This window comes from Meriones unguiculatus, chromosome 21 (genome assembly GCF_030254825.1).
Source record: "Meriones unguiculatus strain TT.TT164.6M chromosome 21, Bangor_MerUng_6.1, whole genome shotgun sequence".
Classification (NCBI taxonomy): domain Eukaryota; kingdom Metazoa; phylum Chordata; class Mammalia; order Rodentia; family Muridae; genus Meriones; species Meriones unguiculatus.
Window position 1 is genome coordinate 16,735,652 of NC_083368.1, and position 25,875 is coordinate 16,761,526.

Here is a 25,875-nt window from a genome sequence, read left to right on the forward strand (position 1 = left end):
ACACCATCTTCCACTCACTTCTCTGATGAATTTTGAAGGCATGACCTCCCCCTCTCTCTCCCTTCCCCCCCCACCCAGGGTCTCACTGTGTAGACCCAACCGGCCCGGCCTCAGGTTCAGGCTGGCCTAGAACTCACTAGGTAGCTGAAGATGACCTTGAATTTCTGATCCTCCTGACCCTGAGTACCAACATGGGCTACCACAAAACCAGCTCAAAGCGTGTCTCATTTCACCCTGCCCGCAGTCTTGGTGCTACCCTGCTGGCAGTATCTTTCAGGGCGCTGGTTTTGAGTACACCGGTCTGACAATAGCTCAGCACACTAGCGAACGCAGCACTTCTGCCTGGGACACACAGATCCACCGAGATCCAGCACTCCCTTCTACTGTGTTCTGTCCCCTGTGGGAGCTCCGGAGCTCCGCGTCTGCAGGCTTTCCTCTTGACCTAACTAGGATCATTCGCTCCCCTAAACTGCACCCTTTTGAACTTGTCTGGCTTTGCTGTTGCTCCTTTCAACCATTAGGCTCTTCCTGACCCCACCTGCGTAAGTCCCCGGTCCAAAGGCTGCACTTTTGTCGGTCGGGCTTGCTCTGCAGCGAGCTTGAGCCGCCACTCTGGCTTGTCTTGTTCTCGCTCTCTGACCCGAGGTGCTTATGCAGCCAAAAGCCAATGACTTCTGCCTCCACAACGACAAATCTTGCTGCTGGGAATCGGAGGAGGGGGACAGTCAAGCCGTACGGGGGAGGTGAGCAGAGTCATCTACAATTAGCAGATAATTAGCACCGCTGACCCTTGGGGCTCATCAGCGCTCCTGGGGCCAGCCCCCAGCAATCAGCCAGGGCAGGTCGAGAGCGTCAGGCCCGACAATGAATAGGGCTCATCAGACGCGCTGGAGCCAGGGAGCCAATCAGGGAAATTAATGGAGAGAGAGAGAGAGAGAGAGAGAGAGAGAGAGAGAGAGAGAGAGAGAGAGAGAGAGAGGATACGGATAACGGCAGGGAATGAGAAAACAGGGAAAATAGAGTAAGATGAACTGGGAGAGAGGAAAAAGAAAAAAAAAAAGGAATCAGAATTTAGGAGGCCAAAAGGGAAGAAAGGGCGCGAGGAAGGGAAAGGATGGAAAGGGTCGGGGAGAGGTGGAGGGGGAAAGGTGAAGGGAGGTTAAACACTTGGCCCAGTGTGGGCCCAGGGATCTCCGCGGAAGCAAGGAGTTGGAGACGGAAGAGAAGGGAGGGAAAAGAGGCGAGAGCCAATGCCTGGAGAATCGAGTCTGGGGCAGAGGGTGCTAAGGGGCTGGGCGCACAGTGGGAGAGCGGTCGCCCACGAGGGGCCCCAGGCGCGCAAGGGGCCCTAGGCAGAGAGCGCGCCCCCTGCCGTCTCCCGCCGCGGCCCGGATCCCCGGGACCGCGGGGCCGTGCGCCCCGGGGCGGGATGCGGGCGGGTGTCGGTCCCCGCGGCCCGGGCACCCCCTCACCCCCGCCCCACTGAGCCCCCCTCGCCCTCCGAGCCGCGCCGAGCCCGAGCCTCGTGGGCCAAACCCGGAGCAGGTCCGGGCGCGGGGAGGGGCCCCGGGCCAGCTGCTGCCGCCCCCTCCTCCCCCTCCTCCTCCTCCTCGGCCGCCGCAAACTTTCACAAAGCGGCGGGCCCGGCCTCATCAATCTGCATTACTAATAGTTGGGTGGGCCGCGGGGGGGGGGGGGAGGGCGGGGGTCCCGGGCCGGCCGGGCGTCTGGGAAGGCGCGCGGGGGGCCCCGGGGCGCGGGAGCCGGGCGCGGCGGCGGGCGGGCGGGCGGAGGGAGCCAGCGAAGCGTAATTTGAGGAAGATGGATGAGTCCGGAGGGCGACACCCCCAGCCCGCCCGCCCGCCCCCTCCCTCCTTATGAGCGAGGGAGCGCGGCGCCGGAGCCACACCGCGCCGAGCCCGCGCCCCGCCGCCACCTCGGCCCGCGCGCCCGCGGCGAGCCCTGCGTGCCGGCGCGGGGCGCACGGCGGGGCCGGGGCAGCGCCATGCAGCGGGCGGCGGGCTCCGGCGGCCCCGGGGGCAGCGGCGGGGGCCCGGGCGCCGCCTTCTCCATCGACTCGCTCATCGGGCCGCCGCCCCCGCGCTCGGGCCACCTGCTCTACACCGGCTACCCCATGTTCGTGCCCTACCGGCCGCTCGTGCTGCCGCAGGCGCTGGCCCCCGCGCCGCTGCCCGCCGGCCTGCCCCCGCTGGCCCCGCTCGCCTCGTTCGCCGGCCGCCTGGGCAACACCTTCTGCGCGGGGCTGGGCCAGGCGGTGCCCTCCATGGTGGCCCTAACCACCGCGCTGCCCAGCTTCGCTGAGCCCCCGGACGCCTACTACGGGCCCCCGGAGCTGTCGGCCGCCGCCGCCGCCGCCGCCCCCCGGGGCCACCCCGAGCCCGCCGCCCGGCGCGCCGACGGAGCGCTGGACTCGGACGAACCGCTGCCGGCGCGCGACAAAGTGGCTGAGCCCCCGCCGCCCCAGCCTCCGCACTTCTCCGAGACTTTCCCGAGTCTGCCGGGTAAGTGCGGGGACCCGCCCGGGCCAGACCCAGGACCCCCCCAGGCCCGGGAGCCGTCCGGAACTCCCGCCGCCAGCGCGGAGGTCCTGGGGCGCCGGACCCCAGCTCGCGCCTCCGGGGCCCAGCGCCCTGCCCTGGCCCCGGGGCGCCGGCAGCCTCGCCCGCTTCCCTTCCCGCCGCATTGTGGTCCGCAAGCCCTGCCCCGGCTCTCTCTCCGGATCCCTTCGTTTTTCTTCTCTCGAGGGATCCCCGAGGGCCCCAGCAGGACCCTAGGGTGACAGACAGCATGCTGGGGCAGCTGTCGCTGTAGGACGTGGGGGCGCGTTCTGGGTCGACCCCTCAGCACTCAAACGGTTGGGCGCGGGCTTTGTGGACGCAGGGCAAAAGGAGGGTCTGTTGAGCCTGTGGCTTCACCTTAGCAGAGGTCACTCTCCAGCTCTCGTTTAGGCTAGATCTAAACGTTGCCGGAACATGTTGGCTGTTGGACCAGGGCTGGCCAGGACTGGCGATGCCAAAAGGCTGAGTTGGGTGTGGCATAAAGACGTGGAATTGAGAATCCCTCTAAGCTTCAGCCGACAGGTAATTCAAGAGCCCTGGGCTCTCCTTGGGAGGACGCCCTCCCCACAGAGAGAGGGTGTAGTTAACGGACCCTGGTCAGAACCCGTTCCCTTGAAGCCCTCTCGTCCTGACCTCGGTACCCTCAAGCCGAAAGGCTTTTTCCTATGCAGCCGGAGGCAGGTGCGCTGGGATCAAGGCTTATGCAATCTGGTGGGTTCTAATTAAGAAAGAGAGAAAGAAAAAAAGCCCGTGCAAGGATAGAGAGCTTAAACTTCTTCCACACGAGGACGAACCCACTTCTGCTCCACAATTCATGGCATCTGCTCAGCCGGTCAAAATGACCCAATGCATTCGGAGGCTGGTCGTAGCAGGAGCAGGAGCAGCGTCCCAGAGTCATTGCTAGGACAGACAATTCCTGATAACAAGTTTCTGCCGTGAAACTGCCGCAGGGCTGTTTGCTCTTTCAGACACCGGGGGTGCTGTCAAGAAGCCTTTCTTCTGTTTTTTATTTGCTCCTGGACTTTTTGGCTGAGGGGATTCATCTGTTGTGAATTCCTTTTCCAAACTGGTTGGTCCAAGAGGATCAGAAGGCAGAGCAGCGGCTCCTCAGGAGGACCCTAAGCAGAACAGAAACATCTTGGAGACAGGAGGCAGTGTCTTCAGGACAAGAGGGAGGATGGAAACCAGAAGGAAGGGTCGGGATAGTTCTGGATTTTGAAGAGACGCTGTGGAGGCCACAGAGCCAGGGGGCAGAGCCAGGCACAGAGCTCAGCCTAGAGTTGAGGGAAAGTAAGAGGGAACCCACAGGTGGAACAGAACTGAGGGGCCCTCCCTTGCCACGGGAGAACACACTGACAGGGCCCTCAGCCCTTCTCTCCACTGTATGTATAACAGGGGTTCTTTTCTGAAACAAACCCAATGCTGGTTATTCAACCAAATATATCGATAGAGGGGAAGAGGAGAGAAGAGAATTCAGAGAAGAAAGAAATAAGGAAAGAGCTGTGACAAGTTGGTGGAGGGGTCTGGAGATTTCAAACAGGGAACGGGCTGTCTGTGGGCAGAGGAACTCTGGGCTGAATGAAAAGTGAGAAACTTCACTGAAAAAGTGTGTGAAGGAAAGAGCCCTGTCATTGGAAGACTGGGGGAGAGCTAACTAAGGGTGCCAGCCCACGATGAGAGCGTCAGCACCAGGAGTATTGTTCTTTACAGGGGGTTTCAGGGCTGAGGGCGATGGGTGGCTGGGGACACAGAAAAAAGTGATGGAGAACAGATTTCCTGATCTTAAAAAGAAAAAAAAATGTTGTAATCCACACATGCGCACTCATACCAAAAAAAAAAAAAAAAGATTGAAAAACAGGAGAAAGTATGCTGGTGTTGGAACACGGGGAATGGGCTTTGTTGGCTATGTAACGGGAGGGTTCTGAAGGTCTTGCCCCACCGTCGTAGCATCACCTCAGGGGCTAGAGGAGCAATAAAGAAGGCAGGCTTCAGAGGAAACACCCGAGGGTCGCCGGCTTGGTCCTGGCCTGGGACTGGAACCTGTCTTCTCCCTGCACAGCTGCCCCAGCCCTTTGTCAGCCTCTCATCCACCTTTCTAGGTGTGAGTTTTCCCTGACACAGCTGCGGAAAGGAAAATGCTGTTACCGAAATGTTGGGCATAAAATGCATCTGGAGAATAGCAGCACATGGCCACTGAGGATGATGGGAAATGGAACCTTCTATGGGAGGCTTGTCTTGGAGGGCTTGGGATGGATGGAGTGAGAGAGTTCTCCGCTGCACCTCATGAGACGGGAACCTCCACAGAAAGAGTCTGGGAAGAACACAGTTCTTCAAATGACAAGAGGGAGAGCTGTTGTCTTAGTGGGGACAGCTGGGTGGCCCTGGCTGAAGTCATTGCTCCTTCACACTTGTTGAATGCTTAATGTGTAATCGCTAGCCCCTTTAAGTGACCCTATAGAATAGTTGGGCGTGCTGGCACCTCTAACTAGGAGGTGGAGGCTGACAGATGAGGAGTTCAAAGTCAAACATATGCTGGAAGCCAGCCTGGGTGACTTGAAATCCTAGCTTTAAAGGGAAAAGAAAAGAAGGGGGGTGGGGAAGCTTATAGTGAAGATAGGCCATTTTGGAGAATGAAAAAATTCTATTCTTTGGGAAATACATGAAAAAAAAATTTCAACTGGCTAAGAATTAAGAAAGATGTCACTCTTCATGCAAACCGAGGAAGAAAAAGCCCAGAACTTCAATATAATTTGAGTGTGTGGGTAAAAGCTATGTTAGAAAGAAGAACTATGTGAAGAAATGATGGGTAGAAAAAGCACTAAGAATGGTAGATTGGAAAGAGCTTTAGGCTTAGAGTGTGGCTAGTTGGGGGCAGCCTTTTCATAGGTATGATAGAGAGGAGAGAATTTTGAGTGAGTAGTGGGGATTAAATATGGATCAATAGATCGGGGTGGTAGAATGCTTGCCCAGCATGGGCGAGATATTGAGTTCTGCACACACACACACACACACACACAGACACACACACACACACACAAAACATGCTCTCACGCACGCACATGGCTGCCTTCCACATGTGTGTGCCAACAGAAGACCCCAAAGTAGTGATAACTGACTACTAGAAATGTCAAGGGAGCCACATATTAATATGTATATTCTAAGTATATTCAAGGTTTTCACTTGTCAAATTAAGAAGATAAACGAAACTAGGGCAATGAATGATGACCATCGTATTGATCAAATATGTCCAAAATATCATCTCAGCTTAATGCATGTAAATATCTGAGTGGCATAGTTTGTATCCTCTGTCCACCCTCTTTGAAAGCCAGTTCATATTCTACCTCCCAGCTCTCTTCAAGCCAGCCCTGTCTAAGGTACCGATGGGGAGGTACCTCAGGCACATCCTAAGGATCTGTAAGCACAGACTCATAAGAGCAAGGGAGGAAGGAGATGGGGTTGCAGGTCCTCAGCACCTCAGGAAACATGCAGAAGACTGCAGGGAGCTTCCAAGGACAAGACCAGATTCAACGCCAACCTGGAGGTTCAGAGCTGGTCTTGGGGGGTCTGAAAAAGTGTGTGAGCCCTTGGCTGAGAGTAGACAGTCACAGCTGACCTGGGTGCCAGATATGACTGTTCAGCACTCAGCCAATTGCTGGAAAGGATGCTGTGTGCTGGGGAAAACACACACACACACACACACACACACACCAAACTGTCCTTCGGGGAAAACACAGAGCAAGACTTCAAACCGAGAGTATCTGGAGAATTCTACTCGAAGGTTGGACTGCCTGAATGAAAAAGCTTAGACAGTGAGTGGGGGTGGGTGATAAAAATGCAGGGAGATGGGAGACGGGAGACGTGACATCTATGTTGGACGCTGAACAAATGAAAACATTTGTAGCTATGGTGGTGTGAAGGATGACAGCGTGTGAGCGGCCACCCTGAGAGGTGGCAGGGAATGAGCACTGTCTTTTAAAAACTGAACAGGTGAGGATTTGCTAATTTCCGAATGGAGATTGCAGTAATAATGGTAATCACGAAGGAGACCAAGAAACTTCAGAGGAGTGTGGTATTCAAGAGCTGATTGCCGTAAGCTAAGCTCCTGATTATAGCTAGGGAACATTTTTAGATGACCATTAATTCATTTCTGAATAGGTGCCCATTATGACTGTCAAGATACGATATTTACTTATGAGAAGGAAATGGGAGATGACATGCTATAGAGCCAGAAACTTCTGCTGTTAAAAACAAGAGGGGATTTTATTTTATTTTATTTTATTGAGACAGGGTCTCTCTCTGTGTGTAGCCCTGGTTGTCCAGGGATCACTTTGCAGACCAGGCTGTCCTCGAACTCATAGAGATCTGCCTGCCTCTGCCTCCCGAGTGCTGGGATCAAAGGCGTGTGCCACCACCACTCAGCTGAGGGGATTTTTTTAAGTGACAAAGACCTAGAATATATCTTCCTAGAACATTTGAGAAAGTGCACAGAGAGAGTGATTGTTCCACTGACTTCTTGTTTATTTTAAAACAGTACATCATTCTGTTTCCCAGGCTGACCTCAGACTCACTGTGTGGCCCAGGCTGGTCTCAAACTCCCGGCATTCCATCTGCCTTAGCCTCCCAAGGGTTAGGACTGAAGGTGTGAACCACTCTGCTCCACTTGCTCCACTGACTTCTTACATTTTATTTTTATTTTATATTTCTAAAATATTTTATTTTTAAATTACGTGCGTATATGTGTACAGAAGCCAGAGGAGTGTTGGGTCCCCTGAAGCTGCAGCTACAGGCAGTTTGAGTCACCTGACATGAGTGCTGGGAAGAGCAGTATGTGCTCCTAACCACTAAGACAGGGTTTCTCTGTGTAGCCTTGGCTGTCCTGGACTTGCTTTGTAGACCAGGCTAGCCTCAAACTCACAGAGATCTACCTGCCTCTGCCTCCTCAGTGCTAGGACTAAAGGTGTGCACCACCACACCCAGAGCTCCATTAATTTTTAAAGATGAATTTGGGGTGGGAGAGCTGGTGTCAGCTATTGCTGTCAAGCCTGAAGACCCGAGTTCAGGCCCTGGGACCTGCACAGTGAAAGGAGAAAGCTGGACCCTCAAAAGTTGTCCGGTGACATTCATACACATGCACACACAGACACCTAAATAAATCAGTCACAGAATTGTGAAAATGTAAAAAAGGCCAACGTTGCCTTTGCTTAATGTGACTGAAGGAACTTTTACTTAGCAGTTCTGACACAGGGAGTTGCCTCAGCTTTGTCACTGTTTCCCCGTGTTATTTTGCTAAGATGCCTGCTTCAATTAGAGAATATTTTTTTGTCTGTTTGGTATAGACTAGGATGTTCAAGACACTTTGGGAGAGCCACTGTCCCATAACTTCTTTAGGCTTTTCTTTCCTCATCTAGATCAAAAGTTTTCATTGCTTTTGTATGTGTGTTGTTTGCCTGGGGTTTGTTTGTTTGTTGTGGTGATGGCGTTTTTGTTGTTATCATTTTGCTTTGTTTGTTTGTTTGTTTAACAGACTCATGCTGGCCTGGAATTCTGTAGCCCAGGCTGACTGTGAAGCCACTGTCATCTATCTGCCTCTGGACTAAAGTTATGTGCCATGCCCGGCCAGGGAGGGGACCTTTGCTGTCCCTTTCAATCCCTAGACCAAATGTGTAAAGTAGGGATCTGAACTCTAAGGGCCTCCTGTCAGGAATCTGTAGACAGGACAGGGCAGTTACATATTAGCAGTACGCAGGTTTTTGTCATGGATAGAAACATGTTTCATGAAAGTTTACATTCTTTGGAGAGACAATGCTTCTTGGATTAATGAAGAATCGAGATTTTTATGACAAGCTCTAGTTTAAATATTTGATAGCTATTTTTAAAGATTTTATATTTAATTAATTTTTATTTAAATTTTTTTATACATGTGAATGTTTTGCATGTATGTATGTATGTATGTACACCATGTGCATGCCTGGTGCCCACAGAAGAGGGCATCTGATACCTTGGAAATGGAGTTACAGATGACTGTGGGCTACCACGTGGATGCTAGGAACCCAGCCTGGGCTCTTAGACAGTGCTCTTGCCAGGCATAGTGGTGCATGCAAATAAATTTAAAAGATTGTTTTTAAAAAAAGATAGTGAGTTCTAGGCCAGCCAGAGCTACATGGTTGAGACCTTGCCTCAGACAACGCCATCAAATTTACACAATAAAAATAAAAAGAAAGCTATTTTATTTTTAATTATATGTATACATGCGTGACTGTGTGTGAGTATTTGCACATGAATACGGCCTCTGAGGTCAGAAGAGGTAGCGGATGCTCTGTACCTGGCTCCAGGTAGAGGCGAGGCTGCAGGGACAGAACAGGGGCCTCTCCAAGAGGCGTTCACACTCTGAGCCTCTGATCACTGTGTTTCCGACATCAGATTGTACTCTGCTGTGTCGCTGAGGCTGAGAAGGGGCTGGTGTGCCTTCTCCACCTGCCAGGGAGTGCGTGGTACAGAGAACCCCTCAGGCCTGCAGTCTGACCCTTCTGGCAGCGGCGAAGACTTGCTGGGGGCTGGCAGTGCTGTGACGCCTTGACTTGTGTGGGGACAAGTAGCTTCTGTAGCCGCACACACAAGTGTGGAGGCATTTACTACAGAAGATGAGGAAGAGGATTCTTTTTTTCTCTCTCTCTTTTCGGTTTTGAAAACAGGGTTTTTCTGTGTAGCCCTTGCTGTCCAGATCTACCAGCCCCTGCCTGGGATTAAAGGCGTCTGCCACTACTCCCAGTTTAAAAAGAAAATTTCTTTCTCTCGGAGTAATAGGCAGGACGAATGGACTGTGGACAGTGAGGGAAAGGCAAGGACAGCTGGAGGAACCAGCCAGGAATAGAGGGAGGGAGTCAAGGGTTTTCTTCTTCTGAACAAGTTTAACATCAGCCTGGGACTACATGAGACCCTGTCTCAAAGGAGAGATAGGGGGAGAGAGAGGGAGAAGGAGGAGAAAAATGAGAAGAGGAGGAAGAGGAAGAGAAGAAGAGGAGGAAGAAGAAATACTAATGTAATAAGGCTGGGCATGGTGATGCATGCCTCTAATGCCAGCTCTCCACAGGCAGAGGCAGGTGGATCTCCGTGAGTTTGAGCCCAGCCTGGTTTCCATAGAAGGTTCCCAGCCAGCCAGGGCTATACAGTGAGCCTTTGACTCAATGCTGCTGCTGGTGGTGGTGATGATGATGATGATGAAAATATTTCTGTTGGAAAGGAGAGGGCGTGATAATATTGCGAGCAAAGTGCTTTGTGTTGCGCTAAAGGCCACTGTAAGAAGCTGCAGGCAAGGGCTCTCCCTCGAACGTAGTAGAAGAGTTGGGCCTTTTGCATTAGCTGACTTGACATTAGGAAATAGAAATCAGGTGTACAAGGAAAGAGGCTGATATGGGCATGATGAGGGAAGAGTTGAGGTGGAGGTGACAGCGTTACTTGGAAGAGTTGGGCGCTGAGCAACCTTTCACACAGTTGCCTAAGATTATCCGACAATGGACATTTACATTACAATTCACAACAGCAGCAAAGTCACAGTGACGAGGCAGCAACAGAAGTAACCTAATGGCTGGGGTCACCACAACAGGAGGAGCTGCAGTAAAGGCTGGTGGCATCCGGAAGACTGAGAAGCACTGACTTAGCGGCTAGGTGGGGGGAAGGAGCTGGGTGTAAGCGGGGGTGGGGGGTGGGGGTGGGGGTGGTTTAGAGGTGGAGGCCTAACACAGCCCGCCCGCGCACAGACACAGGGAAGGGGAACGAGTGGGGAGAGTTAGTGGCTTGGAGGAATTCGGAGGGGCCACTGGCTGCAGAGGCTGCGGGGGAAGGCAGGTTAAGGGAGAGAGGCGCAGCCTTACTGTGAGCAGACTGAGCAGGTTGAATTCAGACTTCCTCAGGAGAGACGGGTCCATGCTGGTCAAAGCCATGAGTTAGGAATAGGACTGTGCAACCATAGGCTGAGGGCTGGGGGCAAACAGCAAAACACTTCTGGGCTGGGCAGCAGCAGCAGGTTTCTGAACTGAATGCAGAAGAGAGGGGTGAGAATAGGGGTCATGGCAAAGCTAGAACTTTCATGGGAAGCTGTAGGGAGAGACAGGGAAAAGCCCTGGGAGCCAGAATCCTGTAAATTATGCACCTATGTGCAGAGCGCTGAGCTGGTTGGCCACATCGCCTCTCTTCTTCCTCATCGGTTAAATTAGGGGTTTGAATTAAGTTATCTTTAAGGTTGTTTCCAGCTGTGCAAGTGTTTTATTTTTAATGTGCTTGAGTTTATTGTTCATTTGTTTGCTTGTCTATTTGCTTATTTCCGTAAGAGCTCCAGGCTGGCCCGGAGTTCACGGTCCTCCTGTGTTAGTCTCTCTCTTAGCTGGGGTGAGAGGTGCGAGCCATCAAGCCTGGTTTACGATTCTGCTGGATCTTTAAAGATGCCTTTATTGACGAGCTGTTCTTTTATTAAAAGGGGTTGGGGGGAGAGAAGGCTCAGCCACTAACAGCGCTTTCTGCTCTTACAGCAGACCTGGATTCGGTTCCCAGCATCCATGTGGTGGCTCACAACTGCCTGTAACTTCACTTCCAGGCGACCTAATGCCTCTTCTGATACCCAGAAGCTCGTGTGTGTGTGTGTGTGTGTGTGATATTTAATATATATTCAAGGCACCCTGAACAAGGGGTCTGAGAGAATTCTGTGCCTCCCAACATAGAGTGGCCATGGAGAAGGGAGGGGCAGGCTGGCTGTGTGCATGAAGTGGTGAGGTCAGGCCTGGGTCTAAGGCTGAGAGACTAGGGAGGAGGAACCAGGCTATGGCTGTGCATAGCTGTCAGAGCAAAGCTGTTGAAAAGAGGAGGTGGGTTCTTTGTGGCCCTGGTGTAGGTGGAGGGTTGCAGCAAGAGCAGGAGAAGCCAGCTGGGCTGTGGAGACTGTGCCCAGCCTTCCTGTGGTTGCCTGTTCAGTTTGTGTGTCAGCTAACACTGGAATGGAGTATTAGCAAAGGGAGGAGTGCAGCGTCGCCGGGACAGGTGGTGCCTGGCAACGGTAGGCACAGACCCAGTGTTGCTGCCTCCGTGAGGAAGATGGCCCAGCTAACCTGTAAAACCCCAGTGGCCTTTACAGGAAAATGAGGGTCATCTCAGAGTTACCAGGTAGATAGGAAGACCCTTACGCTGAGTCCTGGACTTAAAGGAAGTATCTCTGGAGGGCTAAGCAGCCAGCAGATTGCCTGCCTAGCATGTATGAAGCCCCGAGCCAGATCCCCAGAACCAGGTGTGGTGGTGCATACTTTGAATCTAAGCACTAGGGTGGTAGAGGCAGGAGGATTAGAAGTTCAAGGTCATCCTTAACAAATGCTAAGTTTGAGGGTTTGAGGACAGCCCAGGACTATATGAACCTATAATAAAGGGGGAGCTGCTGGAGAGATGGCTCAGTAGTTAAGAGCACTGGGTTCTATTTCCATCACCCACATGATGGCTTACAACCTTTGGTAACTCCAGTACCAGGGGATCCAGCATTGTCTTCTGGCCTCCATGGACAGCGGGCATGCATGCCCAAAACAGACATTCATTCAGGCAAAACACCAACACACATAAAGATAGACAGACAGATAGACAGACAGACAGACAGACAGACAGACAGACAGACAGACAGACAGACAGATAGATAGATAGATAGATAGATAGATAGATAGATAGAAGAAAAGACTTGTCATTGTCTTAGCTGTTAGCTAGTAGCTTTCCTCTTTACCGGGGGTGGTGTAGAAGAGGGAACAGTACTGAGAAAGACGGATATCTCTGGGATGATGATGGACACAGTCGTCAGAGAACTTTGTAGGGCACAGGCAGCATGGAACGTCATGCCGACTCTAATGCAGGTTCCAATTTTCCCTTTTTGAGGGAGCAGACACAGTGACTTTATAGGCCAGTCTGGCCCTGAGCACGGTCCTCCTGCCTCAGGCTCACAAATACTGGGATTACAGATGTGAGCCACCACGTCGTGTCGGTATCTGGCTCTTTCTCTTTAACTTCCCTGTTTCTTATTTTGGCCCAGGGCCTCTCCCGTGCTGGAGCCTGATCTCCCTTCCTCTCCTGCCTTTTCTCTCCGCCAGAACCCGACAGGCTTATCTCCATGTTTCAGTTTGGTGCTAGGAGCAAAGCTGTTGATTCGATGATGCTAATCTTACTCTGCTGGATTACAGAGACGGTTGGAGTCCAAATGAATTCTGGACTAGGTGGCGCTCTGAGGAACAGCTCCAGGGCACAAGGCCAGGGTGCTGGATGGGGTGTTGTGAGTGTGGGGTGGAGGGCCTCACGCCTCTGTGTCTGATTGTTGCTGTTTCTGCATTCACCCTCACCCCCAGACAAGTTTTCTCTGTGTAGCCCTGGCTGTCCTGAAACTCTCACTGTGGCTCACTGTGGATGAGGCTGGCCTCGAACTCACAGAGATCTGCCTGCTTCTGCCTCTGCCTCCCGAGTGCTGCGAGTAAAGGCTGATGGTAGCATTTATTTAACTATACCACATAGATTACTTGTAATGGTAGCTCAACCTTAATTTAAAAAATTCATTTATTTATTATTTTACTATATGCGTGTGCACTTGAGTGTGTGTGTGTGTGTGTGTGTGTGTGTGTGTGTGAGAGAGAGAGAGAGAGAGAGAGAGAGAGAGAGAGAGAGAGAGTGTATGTGTGTGTTCCACATGCCATCAGATCCCCTGGAACCAGAGTTGTGAGCCACCGGATGTGGGCGCTGGGAACCAAACCTAGGGCCTCCGGAGGAGCAGCGTGTGCTCTTAACAGATGGGCATTTGTTGACTCGTGGAACTGCAAAGTACTGAGTACACCCAAACTGCAGATGAAGTTAGGTCTTCAGTCTGGCTCCTCCTCACTTCTCTCTTTCAAGGCCCTTACTCTCTTCCATCTAAAGGGACGTGGAGAGGACACGGCACCAGCAGCTCTCAACTGTCGCAATCCTACTCAAAAATTCCTGCGTGTGCAAGTCAGGATGGTGCGCATGCTCAGGGGATAACGAGTTGTTATTGGTGTCACCCAGCCACAAGCTAACCCGAGAGCAGAAGCATAGAGACATGTGGTTGACACGCTACCTGGTTCCGGGTAATCCAAGAGAGACAAGGCCCTAAAGGAAGGGTGTTGCCACTGAGCAAAAGGAGAAGGAAAAAGCACAGAGTCCAGTTGGCCCAGAAATGAGGCAGGAAGCAACCTTGAATCTAGTGTCTTTCAGGGTGGGGAAGAAGCGCAGTGGAGAGGAGCCCAGGTTCCTCTAGGGCCAGCCGAGGACTGAGAAGAGCTCGGGGGCTGGGGACTTCTGAGAGACAGACCTGCAAGGAGGAAGGCAGAGTTGGAAAACTTCTACCTCTCAACAAAGCTGTGACATTTTGTTCTGATTCCGACCTAAGGAAGCTCTGCTGGGGATGAGGCAGAAGAGAAAGCACAGAACTCTGATACTAAAGTGAAATTGTTTTCATAGCTGGCCTTTAAATCTTTTTTGTTTTATAGTGTGTGTGTGTGTGTGTGTGTGTGTGTGTGTATGTGTGTGTATGAGTATGAGTGTGTGTCGGCAACATGAGTGTGGTTCTGAAAAAGGCCACAAGAGGGCATCAAATTCCCAGAAAGTAGTTACACAAGGTTGTGGACCACCCAACATGGGAGCTGAGAACCAACCCAGATCCTCTGGATGAGCAGTGTTCTTCACTGTTGCTACACCCCGCAAGCTCCCCTTCCGAGACAGACCCGTATATTCCTGACTGGCTTTCAGTCCACTGTGCAGGTAAACACACCGGCACATGCGGTTTTATGCAGTGCTGCCGATCCAACTCAGGGCTTCATGCACGCTAGTCAAACTCTCCTAAGTAAGCTACAGCCCCAGTCCTCCACCTTCCTCCTTTCTTGGTCGGGAACCCAGCCTTTAAAGGCTGAGCCATCTCTCCAGCCCAGCCCCTCCTCCTCTTTTGAGACAGTCCTACCCTGTAGGCCAGGCTGGCCATCCTCCTGCCTCAGCTTCCTTGATGCAGGGATTACAAGTGTGCACCACCATATTATTTTTCTCTTTTAAAAAAACTTTCTTTTAATTGTGTGGTTTTGTGTGCGTCTCTGCCTCTCTGTCTCTCTCTGTCTCTCTGTGTGTGGGGGGGGAGGTATGTATATGTGTGAGTGTGTATGTCTCTGTATGTGGCTGTGTGCATATGTTTGTGTGCCTGTGGATACGTGGATGTGAACGAGATGCCCACAGGGGATCTCCCTGGAGTTATATGCCATTGTGAGCTACCTGAAGTGGGTCCTGGGAACTGGACTCAGGACCTCTGCCAGAGAAGATTGTGCCTCTAGCCGCAGACTGACCTCTCCAGACCTTGAAAAGATATTTTCAAGGAAAAAGAACACCAACTGCTAAAATTCTACCACACACGCTAGCAAGGGCAGGAAAGACTCGGTGGGGATTTTGTCTTGGGAGGAATGGGAGCATTCACCTGCTAAAGACGAGGTGACGTCTAGCAACAGGCCCTCTTCTGTGGCAATTTCAGGAATCTCTGTGAACGCATTAGGTGTAATTTAGTGATGAAATTAGAGTCTGTGTGTAAGTGAAAGAAATGAGGCTTCACCCTTGGATTTGATAAGAAGACTATTTAGGGCTGGAGAGATGGCTCAGCAGTCAAGAGCACTGGTGGCTTTTTCAGAGGACCTGGCTTCAATTCTCAGCACCCACGTGTCGGAGCTCAGCTGTCTGTAACTCTGTTCCCAGGGGATGTTCTCTTGTGGTATCCTTGGGCACCAGGCACACATTTGGTACAAAGACATGGCTGCAGATAAGACACTCACACACATAAAATAAACAGCATTTTTACAGATTTGGGGGTGGAGGTGGCGGCGACTAGGAAAGAGCTGTTCCTTCAAGTGCGGGACAAAATTTGCTGGAAAGACGTGGATGAATGCTAGGAGACTGAGGTGCTGGACAGTGTCCTGGGCTGCGGGACTTAGGAAAATCATTTGCTCTTTCTGCAATTCTATTTCCCTCACGGGAAGATAGGATTAGTGGCTCTGCCAGCTGTGCTGACGGAGCTGAGCAGCTGTACGTCAGCAAGTGGCTTAAGGTAAAAGAAACAAACATGGAGAAGCACCTGAAAAGTGCAAGGTTACACAAGGGCATTCTGGGCAATGGTGACGGTACAGTGCCCTGGAAGGTTGCTGGGTCTGAAAAAGTGTGGTGTCCTAGTTTGCTTTGTGTTGTTGCAATAAGACATTATGAGCAAAAGCAATTCGGGTAGAAAGGGTTTATATGGTTTTTATGTCCTAATCACAGTCCATCACCAAGGAGAACCAGGACAGGAACCCAAGGCAGGAACTGAAGCAAAGGCCATGGAGGAGTGCTGCTTCCTGGCTTGCTCCTCACGGCTTGCTCAGCCTGCTTTCTTACAAAATCCAAGACTGCCTGCCCAAGATGTGTGTGTGTGTGTGTGTGTGTGTGTGTGTATCCTCAAAGACATACACATAGGCCAATCTGATGGAGGAAATCTCTCCACTGGGAGTCCCTCTTCCCAGATGATTCTGGCTTGTGTCAAGACAGAAAAACTAACTGGGTCACATGGGAACTTGGAAGTACCTTGAGCTTGTCGCAAAGCTGGGAGAGGCAGGATGGCCATGAGTAGTGAAGGTCCTCCTGTTCATGTGGAGCGAGAGGTGAAAGTCATGGATGCCCCTATGGCATATCAAGAGGGACAGTGCCATGCTGCCCTTGCGCAAGTCAGAGGCATGAGCAAGGACAGAGCTGGCCCTCAAAGGAGGGGTTCAGTAACAGTACCTGGCAGGCCACGGACCTGAGGACTGCAAAATGCAGGGCTCTTTGGGGAAATGACCAGGGGTTTCTCCCACCTTTTGACCCCACCTGTTGGGGAACGAATGAGTGGCTAGGAGGGAGGGTCTTTGTCCTGGGAACTAGGTAGGGAAGTGTGAGTGCTATTGTTTTTCAAGAAGAGAGAAGTCAGAACTATGGGGCTCTTCCAGTCATGCAGACAGCTGCTTTCCGCTAAGCAACCACAGGGCTTTAGCTGGGACAGCTCTGCCTGGGAGTGTTCCTGAGGAGTGAGTCTAAAGTCATTCCTCCAGTGGCATACATCCTTGGTGACTCCAGGGCAGGGTTTCCCTCTTTAGCAGGCGAGTCTGGTGCTGCTCCAGGCTGGCCTCAACTCGCCACTGCCCAGCCTTGACCTCCCTGGTTCCCAGATTTCAGACACGCACTGCCATGCTCAGTCTTGGTGCTGTGTATGCCCTTACCTCCCACAGACTCTGTGTGGCTGTTGCGCTCCTCTCTAGCTTGACTGATCCCTTCTTCCCTTTTGTTTTTGAGATTATAATATAATTACACCATGTCCCTTTCCTTTCCGTCCTCCCTAGCCTCTCATATTCCCCTCCTTGCTCTTTCTAATTAATGACCTCTTTTTTCATTGATTGTTATTAGATGTACATATGCATATACATACATATTACTGAATACAACCTGCTTGGTCTGTATAATATTACTCGTATGTATGTTTTCAGGGCTGATCACTTGTTACTGGATAACCAATTGGCAGGCTCTTCTCTGGAGAAGACTGTCTCTCCCATGCTCAGCATTTCTTAGTTGCCCGCAGTTTAGTGGGTGTGGGAGGGAAAGCCCACTGAGGCCTCGACACACTGGCCTTTTCCCTCTGAGGGGCTGCTCAGTCTCTGGAGCTGCCGTCCTTCCCCTGGGAAGCAGCCACTGTCCACATGTTGGTGCACAGCGCAGCCTGGGCACAGTCTCTGCCTTCAGTTGGCGGGGGGGACATTCCCTCTTGCCATCAACTCTCGGAGTAAGCTTTGTGGAGTTCTGGTTCCCAGGACAATAACTCCATGAGGAACAGTCCCACGAACTCTGCCTGTTTCCTAATCAGCCTTCCTCGCTGCCTCCTACGCTGTCCAGAGACAGAGGCTTTTCCGAAGGTTCTGGATGCACACGGAGCCTAGTGCATGCTCTGGCGCCTGCCTTAACATTCTCCACGTGAGGTCAGGACTTTGCCTTCTTGGCCACCTCCCTGGCACAGTCAGGTTACTTTCACTTTAAAACGTTTTTTATTTTGTTGAAGATTTCCTCCACAGAATCATTATTTATAAGATGCTCAATGGAAGGTGGCTGTGGTGGCGCACACCTTTAACCCCAGCGTTGGGGAGGCAGAGGCAGGTGGATCTCTGTGAGTTTGAGTCCAGCCTGGTCTACAGAGTACCAGGACAGCCAGAGCTATCTAGAGAGACACCACCTCAAAAAGCAACAACAATCAAAATAATTTTTTAAATGTTCAACTAAGTCTATTTTCAACTGGAAACCTGCTTCTGTGGATCTGACATCTCTAAATCAAATTTTGCAAATAGAAAACTTATCAGAAAGGTTTGACAGCTAGACATGGTCAGCCAACCCATGCAATCCCTCAGGAGGCAGAAGCAGGAACCGCTGCAAACTCAAGGCCAGCCTGAGTGCCAAGCACAGAGCTGCTTTAAGAGACTTGGTCTCAGTAAGCAACAGGCTTATTGCTTCTGCTAGTTTTCAGTCATCAGCAAAAATGTGTGATTTTTGTTTGTTTGTTTGTTTTGACTCCTTTACCATTAACTCAGTAATATCCATTATAAGGCAGATAAAATGAAAGTAGCTTGCATTTTTCATCTTCTTTTCTTCTTCTTCTCCTCCTTCTGCCTGCCACTGTCTCCCAAGTACTGGGAGTAAAGGTGTGTACCATTACCTGGCCTCCCTCCTTCTTTTTAAAAGCAGGGTTTTATTTTATAGTCCTGACCGAGTGTCTGTATATAACAGACTAGCCCAGAATTCATGAAGATCTGCCTGCCTCTGCTTCCCAAGTGCTGACATTAAAGGTGCGTGCTGCCACACCCAGCTGCCTTTCCTTCTTTCCTTCTTTCCTTCTTTCCTTCTTTCCTTCTTTCCTTCTTTCCTTCCTCCCTCCCTCCCTCCCTCCCTCCCTCCCTCCCTCCCTTCCTTCCTTCCTTCCTTCCTTCCTTCCTTCCTTCCTTCCTTCCTTCTTTTTTAAAATTATTCATTTTATTTTCTGTGAGTGTTTTGCCTGCATGTGTGTATGCAGAATATATCCATCCCTGGTGCCCAGGCAGGTCAGGAGAGGACATCTTGTCCCCTAGAACTGGAATTAAGGTGGTTGTGATGAGCTAGCTCCCCAACTCCTGCATTTCTTTCCTTAACTAAGTTATGTGGAAGTGGTAAGCTGTGTGGGCCACCTGCCTGCCAAGGGCCTCTCTTCCGGGGGTCGCTGAGTCACTCATTCATTCCTGGTCTCTGACTCCATCCTGGTTCTCAGCACGTCCCCGTCTGGTGGAGCAAAGGGCAAGTGACAGTGGAATGTGACTGTTTAATAGCTCCCGACCCCCATTTTTCCCATCTCTGCATGACACTCAGCCTTTCGCTTTGTCTGGCCCACCATTTAATTTTTCTGCCACTTCCCAACCCCACTTCTCTCTGGCTTCGGGCTCCTTTCTGCGTGCATTTCCCTTTCCTTTCCTTCCTCCTTCCCTTTTACGGATCTCTCCTCATTGTTCCAAAGCTGTCCTCTGAGGCCTGTGGTTGTGTGCTCCTCTCGGTTGCCCCGCCCCCATCTCGGTCTAGAGGTAGCTTATCAGAGTCTTCAATGTCACCATCAGAAAGGCGCAGACAGAAACTCTTGCCCCTGCCACTCAGTGTCCCACCGGGACCAAGAAACAGAGAGAGGCCATGAACCCTCACTCCTTGTGTGGCTTCAAAAGCGGTGCTGAGGGTGGCCTGCTTGTGTGGGCTGGAGCTTCTGGCTCTGTCTGAAGACAGAGGGATGGATGAGCTGATCTCAGGAGGCCTCTGCCAGACTGAGGAGCTGGGAGCTTCCTCTCAATCATCATCAATTTAGATTTATTGGATGCCCCCCCTAGGGGGGCTTGGCACTGTACTAAATGGTTCCTTCCTTCAAGCCCTGAAAGCCAGTTTCTGCCTTTTTAATACTGTCTAAAACATTGCGCTACTGGGCTAAATTTTTGTTAACGTATTATTAATTAGTACAGAGTATGTTTTAAAAATTGAGGCCGTAAGACGTAGTCATGGTGTTGAGATTTTCTTCACTTCTTTTAACACCATAAGGTCCCACAGGATTCCTCTGCGTATGGGAAAGTCTGAGGCACGTTGGACAGAGGGTAGGGGGGTAATAGCAGGGGAGGAGAGCCGGTGCTAGGAATGGGCAGAGTTGAAGGGAGTATCTCAGGAGAGCTGAGAAGGGAACTAATAGGGGAAGAGGAGGTAGGAGTGGGGGGGTAAAGCATGCATTCATGCACAGGAAATAGGTGTTTTGTTTTGTTAAGCAGTTATTAAATGCCTGCTCTATAGGTAATTTTTAAGATAGCAAAGCTACAACTGTGAATAAAATATGACTGAGATCCATATTTTTATGAAACTTATATTCTAATAGGAAGAGACTTTTTTTTGTTTTTTGTTTTTGTTTTTTTTTTAAATAAAGCGAATGAAGTTGATGTCACATATTACGTCAGCAGATGAGTCCAAGAAGCATCTTAACTCTAAGGGGATGACAAGGAAGAAGGAGCGAGGGAAGGAGCCAGTGCTTGATGTGGAGGGAGTAGGGTATCCCTGACACGGAGAGGGCTGGGGACAAAGGCTGCAGGAGACAGGAAAGCCACTGGAAGAGGCTGGCGAGGGGGTGATGATGGAGGGCCCAGCTCTGAAAGGCGGATTTGTGGGAGTTGTGGATGGCATGAGAGGGAGAAATAAAGAGCAGTGTCGTGGTGTAGTTTGAAGATGGGGAGGAGGGGTGCTGATAGGCCAGGTCGGGAAGAATGATAAAGGCAAAAGGAAGGTTGGAGGAAGGTTGAGATTTCCATTTGGGACTTGAGAAATTTGAGTCTGTGGGGGGGAAAAAGAAAAAAAGAATGTGAACATGATCCCTTAGCAAGATGAAGGAGTGCACCCATGCCCTGAATCTTTTGTTTGTTTGTTTTGTTTTGTTTTTGAGACAGGGTTCTTCTGTGTAGCTTTGGCTGTCCTGGAACTCACTCTGTAGACCAGACTGGCCTCGCACTCACAGAGATCCACCTGCCTCTGTCTCTCGAGTGCTGAGATTAAAGGCATCTGCCACCACCGCCTGGTTTATGTCCTGAATCTTTACTAAAAGATGTATTTGTTTTTATTTTATGTATGTGAGTGCTCGCCCGCGTGTATGTCTGTGCCCCATTTGTATGCAGTCTCCATGTAGACCAGAAGAGGGCGTCAGATCCCTTGGGAATATAGTTACAGATGGTTGTAAACCACGAGGAATAGAACTCTGGTCCTCTGCAAGAGCAGCCAGTGCTTGTAATCACAGAGCCATCTCTCTAGCCCCCGGGCCCCAAATCCTGCAGAAAACAAAATGTTTGTGGCCAAGGCTTAAAGAAGAAAGCATGGGTGATGAGTGAGTGTGATAAGGTGCGTCATCTACTTCTGGGACATCCCTGGGGGTTGGCACTTTTTTAGACAGCACGAGGCCCCTGCTTGGCAAGCTGCTTATGGGAGGTAAGGGGCTGTCTGGAGCCTGGCTGGCTGCTATAAGCTGGGGCAAGGGCAACTTGAAGATGCTGACTGCAGTAGAGGAGTCGGAGAACACGGCCTCTGAGGCAAAAGGCTCCATGGATCCCGAGGAGAAGGAGCAGGCATGGAGAAACAGGTGTGGGCTCACTGGGAGGAGGAAGCAGCTTGCTGACTCCGGGCCCAGAGGGAGGGGCTGCAAAAAGCAGGAGCATTGTCACGTGCCCTCCTGTGGGGCGCTCTGCCCTCGTGCACCCCTTCTGCACACCACTCACTGCACCCGGGGTCCAGTTTGAGCTGGAGTCTCAGCTCTGAGCACGCCTTGGGAGGGTGCACATCCTGTAGGTGATGTGGAGATGAGGGTCGCCTTACTATTCCCATCCGGCCTTAACTTTCACCGAACTCCTAATTTACAGCCTCCACGTTCTTCCTACTGGGTGATGGATTTCTGTTGTTTCCTTGGGCAGAAAATAGAGAAGTTTGTAGAAACTCAAACACTGAAAAAAAAATATTCAAAGGAAATTACTTTGTGTGTGTGCACTCGGGTGTCTGTGTGTGTGTAGTGTGTATGTGTGAGTGGTATGTACCTGCGTACAGTGTATGCAGGTGTGTTAGACTGAATGGGTGGGTACATATGAAGGCAATTTCGTGTGTGTGTGTGTGTGTGTGTGTGAAAGTGTTGAATGTCAGTACAGCTGGTGCTCCCCTCTCACTGTGTGGGTCTCTGGGATCTAACCCGGCTGTGATCAGGTTTGACAACACCCACTATGCCATTTCTCTGGCCCTCTATTTTTATTTTTGAGACAGATCTCTCCCAGAATTTAGAGCTCAATGTTTCGGCTAGGCTGGTCGGCCAGTGAGCCACCAGGACCTGCCAGTCTGGGTCCTACAACTGCAGTTCTAGGCACGCACCACCACCTGACCACATTTTATGAGGGTCTATGCTGAGGCCCTCCTCCTCGTACAGCAGGCGTTGACCTGCTGAGTCATCTCCCTGGCCCTGAAAGCATTTGAAATGCCTTGCTTTCCACTCATGGCAAAGACATCAGTAGATACAATAAAACCAGGCATTGATTTAAATTTAGAACTGAGTACAGATTAAAATGTTTATATCCTGGGATCAGTCACCCACTAGAGTCAAGATGCCTTCCCACACTCCCTTCTGTAGTTTCCCCTTGCCTGCCTCTTTCTCCAGCAGCCCCACATTCCCTCCAGCCTTCCCTTGCTGACACCAAGCTCTTTTTATGGATCCTCAAGAAGTCACCATTGGTGCTATAGGCAGCCGTGGCCAGGTGTCTGTGCCAAAAAGAGATGGTGGCATGCTGAAATTAAGGATTAGCCCTAGAAAGGGACCAGGGGACCCAGTGACAGGGAAAAGGTGTGGCCACAGAAAAGAAAGTGGCTGTGCTGGGGCTTGTCCACCAGGGCGGTCTGGTTAACAACAGGAACCAGGAGCCGGGCTCGGTGGCACACGCCTGTAATCCCAGCACTCAGGGAGGCAGAGGCAGGCTAGATCTCTGTGAGTTCAAGACCAGCCTGGTCTACAAAGTGATTCCAGGACAGCCCAGGGTCTGTAGAGGATTCCTGGAAGGACACAAAGGCTATGTGTATGTGTAGCCCTACCCCTCCCAGCCAGCCTGGAGGGAGGGTGTGAACGTGCTGGATCTTGGATGGTACCACATTTGGAGGAAGCTGGGAGATGGTAAGGGGCATGCAGTGGGGTGGTGGGAAAGTTGAGGGGTCACTGCCTTACACGTTGCCTCTCTGCTTTTCCGTAGTGAAGTCTGCTGGTTAAAACCTTTCTTCCCATTCTTTGTCTCTCCTAAACCTTTTCCCACTCCTCCCCGATGTCCTTCCTCTCTCCTTCTGACCCATCTCTAACTTTCTGAATGTGCTGTTCCTATTGTCAATTGCTCATTCCTGGCCATGCTTCCATGTGCCTTTTCCAAACCACCTTCTCCTTGCCCTCTCCTTCCCCATCTGTTGGTTTCTCCACGCCCCACCCCACCTCCACAGCAGAGGGGAAGGTGTACAGCTCAGATGAGGAGAAGCTGGAGGTCCCAGCAGGAGACCCAGCAGGCAGCGAGCAGGAGGAGGAGGGCTCAGGCGGTGACAGCGAGGACAGCTTCCTGGACAGTTCTGCAGGGGCCCCAGGGGCTCTTCTGGGACCTAAACCGAAGCTGAAGGGAAGCCTGGGGACTGGAGCTGAGGAGGGGGCTCCAGTGGCCACGGGAGTCACCACGCCTGGGGGAAAAAGCAGAAGGCGGCGAACGGCTTTCACCAGTGAGCAGCTTTTGGAGCTGGAGAAGGAGTTTCACTGTAAGAAATACCTGAGCCTGACCGAGCGCTCCCAGATCGCCCACGCCCTCAAGCTCAGTGAGGTGCAGGTGAAGATCTGGTTTCAGAACCGCCGGGCCAAGTGGAAGCGCATCAAGGCTGGCAATGTGAGCAGTCGTTCTGGGGAGCCTGTGAGAAACCCCAAGATTGTAGTGCCCATTCCCGTGCATGTCAACAGGTTTGCTGTGCGCAGCCAGCACCAACAGATGGAGCAGGGAGCCCGGCCCTGACCGACCAGGCTCCTGGGGACCGGAAGGCGAAGGATCTGCACCTGTGCCTGCCCAAGCCTCGCTGGATGCTGCAGACAGAGGGGCCTGCTCTGGGGGAGGCCAGCTGCACTCCCTGGATTGCAGACATGAGGACTTGGCCTGAAACTGTTCTAGAGACCTCAGAATGAGGGGTCTCAAGGGATGCAGCGTTCAAAATCTGATCCCAGAGAGCTTCTGAAGCAGAAGTGAACTCCTGGGGTGGGGATAAGAAATACCCAAGGCCCAGAGGGTCCCTCGGCTAAGGCCTGAGGGGATAGCTTCTGGCAGGGGGAGGAAGTCCTGGGTGCTTACCAGCCTGGGGCCACAGTTCCTTATTTATTTTGTGTAAAGTTTGTATATATGGAACTGTTTTGTCTTCGTCTGTCTGTACCCTGAAGGGAGACTGGGAAAATTGTTTCCTTGAGCCTCACCCCGTTTGTCCCATCCTACTGCTCTGTGAAGATGCCATCTTCCTGCTCTCTAGTGGAAGGGCGTGCCGAGGCGTGAAACGGAACTGTCATGACCAACACGGGGTCTTCAGCAGCCCCCTCTTCCATTCCTAAGCATCCCTCCACAGCGCACACCACCCCCACCGGGGGCTGCTGTGCCCCTACTTCCGGTGAACAGGTAAACCTGTCTGCCCCTGGTGTCTTCTCGTTAGGAGAGGTGGCTCGCTTCAGGGACTCACTTCACTTTCACTTCAGCTCAGCTGACACTGTCCTGTCAGCGACTAGGGCAGGACCGGAGGCTCACTCACCTGAGCACAGGGGGACACAGCCTCATCACTGCCATCCGTGGCTAGCTCACACGCCAGGGCCTGGGGCAGAGGCCCATAGCCTATCTGTCCTTGCAACCTTAGTCATTTTTCTCCTGTCCTTTACATTGTGAAGGGTTAGGCTCCCGGCAGCCTCTTCTACTAAAGAAGAAGACGGGTTAAGAGGCACCACTGCCAAACTGATAGGACGAGAATGAGCCCAGGATGGTTCTGGGAAGGTTTGGGGCAGAGATTACGGGCAGACAAAGCAAATCCCAGTAGCAGAGCTCTAGCTATCTGCAGAGACCTTGGGGAAAGGAGACTGTTACGGTGCCCCACTGAGGCTGCCATTGTGGTTGTGGTAACTAGGTTTTTGGGGAGAAACATGACTTGTATGGATTAGGAAAACAGAATAAACAAGCTATGGATAAGGCAATTACCCACAAGGGAGGCGAGGAGGCACAACCCACACATATCCCTGGCCTGCCTCACAGGCCACTCTGGCCACTGGAGACTCAAGAGGGGCAAACTAGTCAATGTCACATTCAGTTACGTTGAATGTTTCGTATGAGACCAAGATTGTCTGCCCTTGGCAGTTCATTTTCTCCCAAGCAACTCTCTGGTGAGGACATAGATCTAGCATAGGCCGTCTCTCCCTTGTCCTTGGAAAACTAACTTTCGGTGTCACTTGGGAATTTAATCTTGAATATGTAGTCCAGACCCAAACATATTCCCAGCCAGGTACACCTCAGAGTCAACTCTCTGACCCATATGCTTGATCTACATGGGAGAAGCCAAGGCAGGGGTTAAGCTGTTCTTCGGCAGAGCTGTTGTCCAGGCTCTGAGAGAAGGGGGGATGCGCACTGGGCAGAAGAGCCGGGGAGTGGCTGGCACCTGGCCTTTTAGCTTCCCATAAAGCCTCAACAGTGCTACGCAGCTTGTCCTTAGGGAGTCTAGAGCTAGTCAGTCCCCTACCTACTCATGGCACCGTCCTGACTCGGCTCCTAACAGACTTGAAAAGGGAGATGTGGATGAAAAAAAAAATAAAATCTGGTTTCCTCTCAGTATCGTTACTTGATTATTAACTGATGCGTGGGCGAGTGTGTAGGCAGAGCACCAGCCTACCACACAGGCACAAACTTGGGCCATTCAGCCAGGTGATCCCAGGAAGAGGAGACATCCCTCCTAAGCTAGAAGAGGTGTTTCCCTGGGGTTTCTCTCAAGAACAAAGAGGTACAGCACGAAGAGGAGGGCATCTGGGCACTCGCCCTGTGCAGGCTAAGCTTAGAAGGCTGCTGGAGGTCCTGGATGCTGCCCGAGTGTCTCTCCCAGCACAGGCCACGGGGCTCTTGCAGTCTCTGTGGAGGGAGTA

The 25,875-nt window shown here is 51.6% G+C and overlaps 1 protein-coding gene across 2 annotated transcripts; it reads left to right on the forward strand.

The window, feature by feature from the left end:
* The first annotated feature begins 1,793 nt into the window (after positions 1-1,793).
* Positions 1,794-25,561, forward strand: Gbx1 (gastrulation brain homeobox 1). 2 transcript variants are annotated; one of them, XM_021659322.2, is made up of 2 exons: positions 1,794-2,522; positions 23,181-25,561. In XM_021659322.2, exons 1-2 carry the CDS (start codon positions 1,826-1,828, stop codon positions 23,729-23,731), a joined length of 1,248 nt encoding a protein of 415 aa, XP_021514997.1. In that variant the 5' UTR covers positions 1,794-1,825; the 3' UTR covers positions 23,732-25,561. The 2 variants fall into 2 exon arrangements, with proteins under 2 accessions (XP_021514997.1, XP_060229942.1); XM_060373959.1 differs by having other exon boundaries at positions 1,938-2,522; positions 23,184-25,561.
* The last annotated feature ends 314 nt before the right edge of the window (positions 25,562-25,875 follow it).

Excerpts from the sequence above, each read along its gene's own strand:
- Gbx1 (XM_021659322.2), top strand. The coding sequence starts at position 1,826 with ATGAGTCCGGAGGGCGACACCCCCAGCCCGCCCGCCCGCCCCCTCCCT. Across the intron at positions 2,523-23,180 it reads GACTTTCCCGAGTCTGCCGG|CAGAGGGGAAGGTGTACAGC; the intron begins GTAAGTGCGGGG and ends CCACCTCCACAG.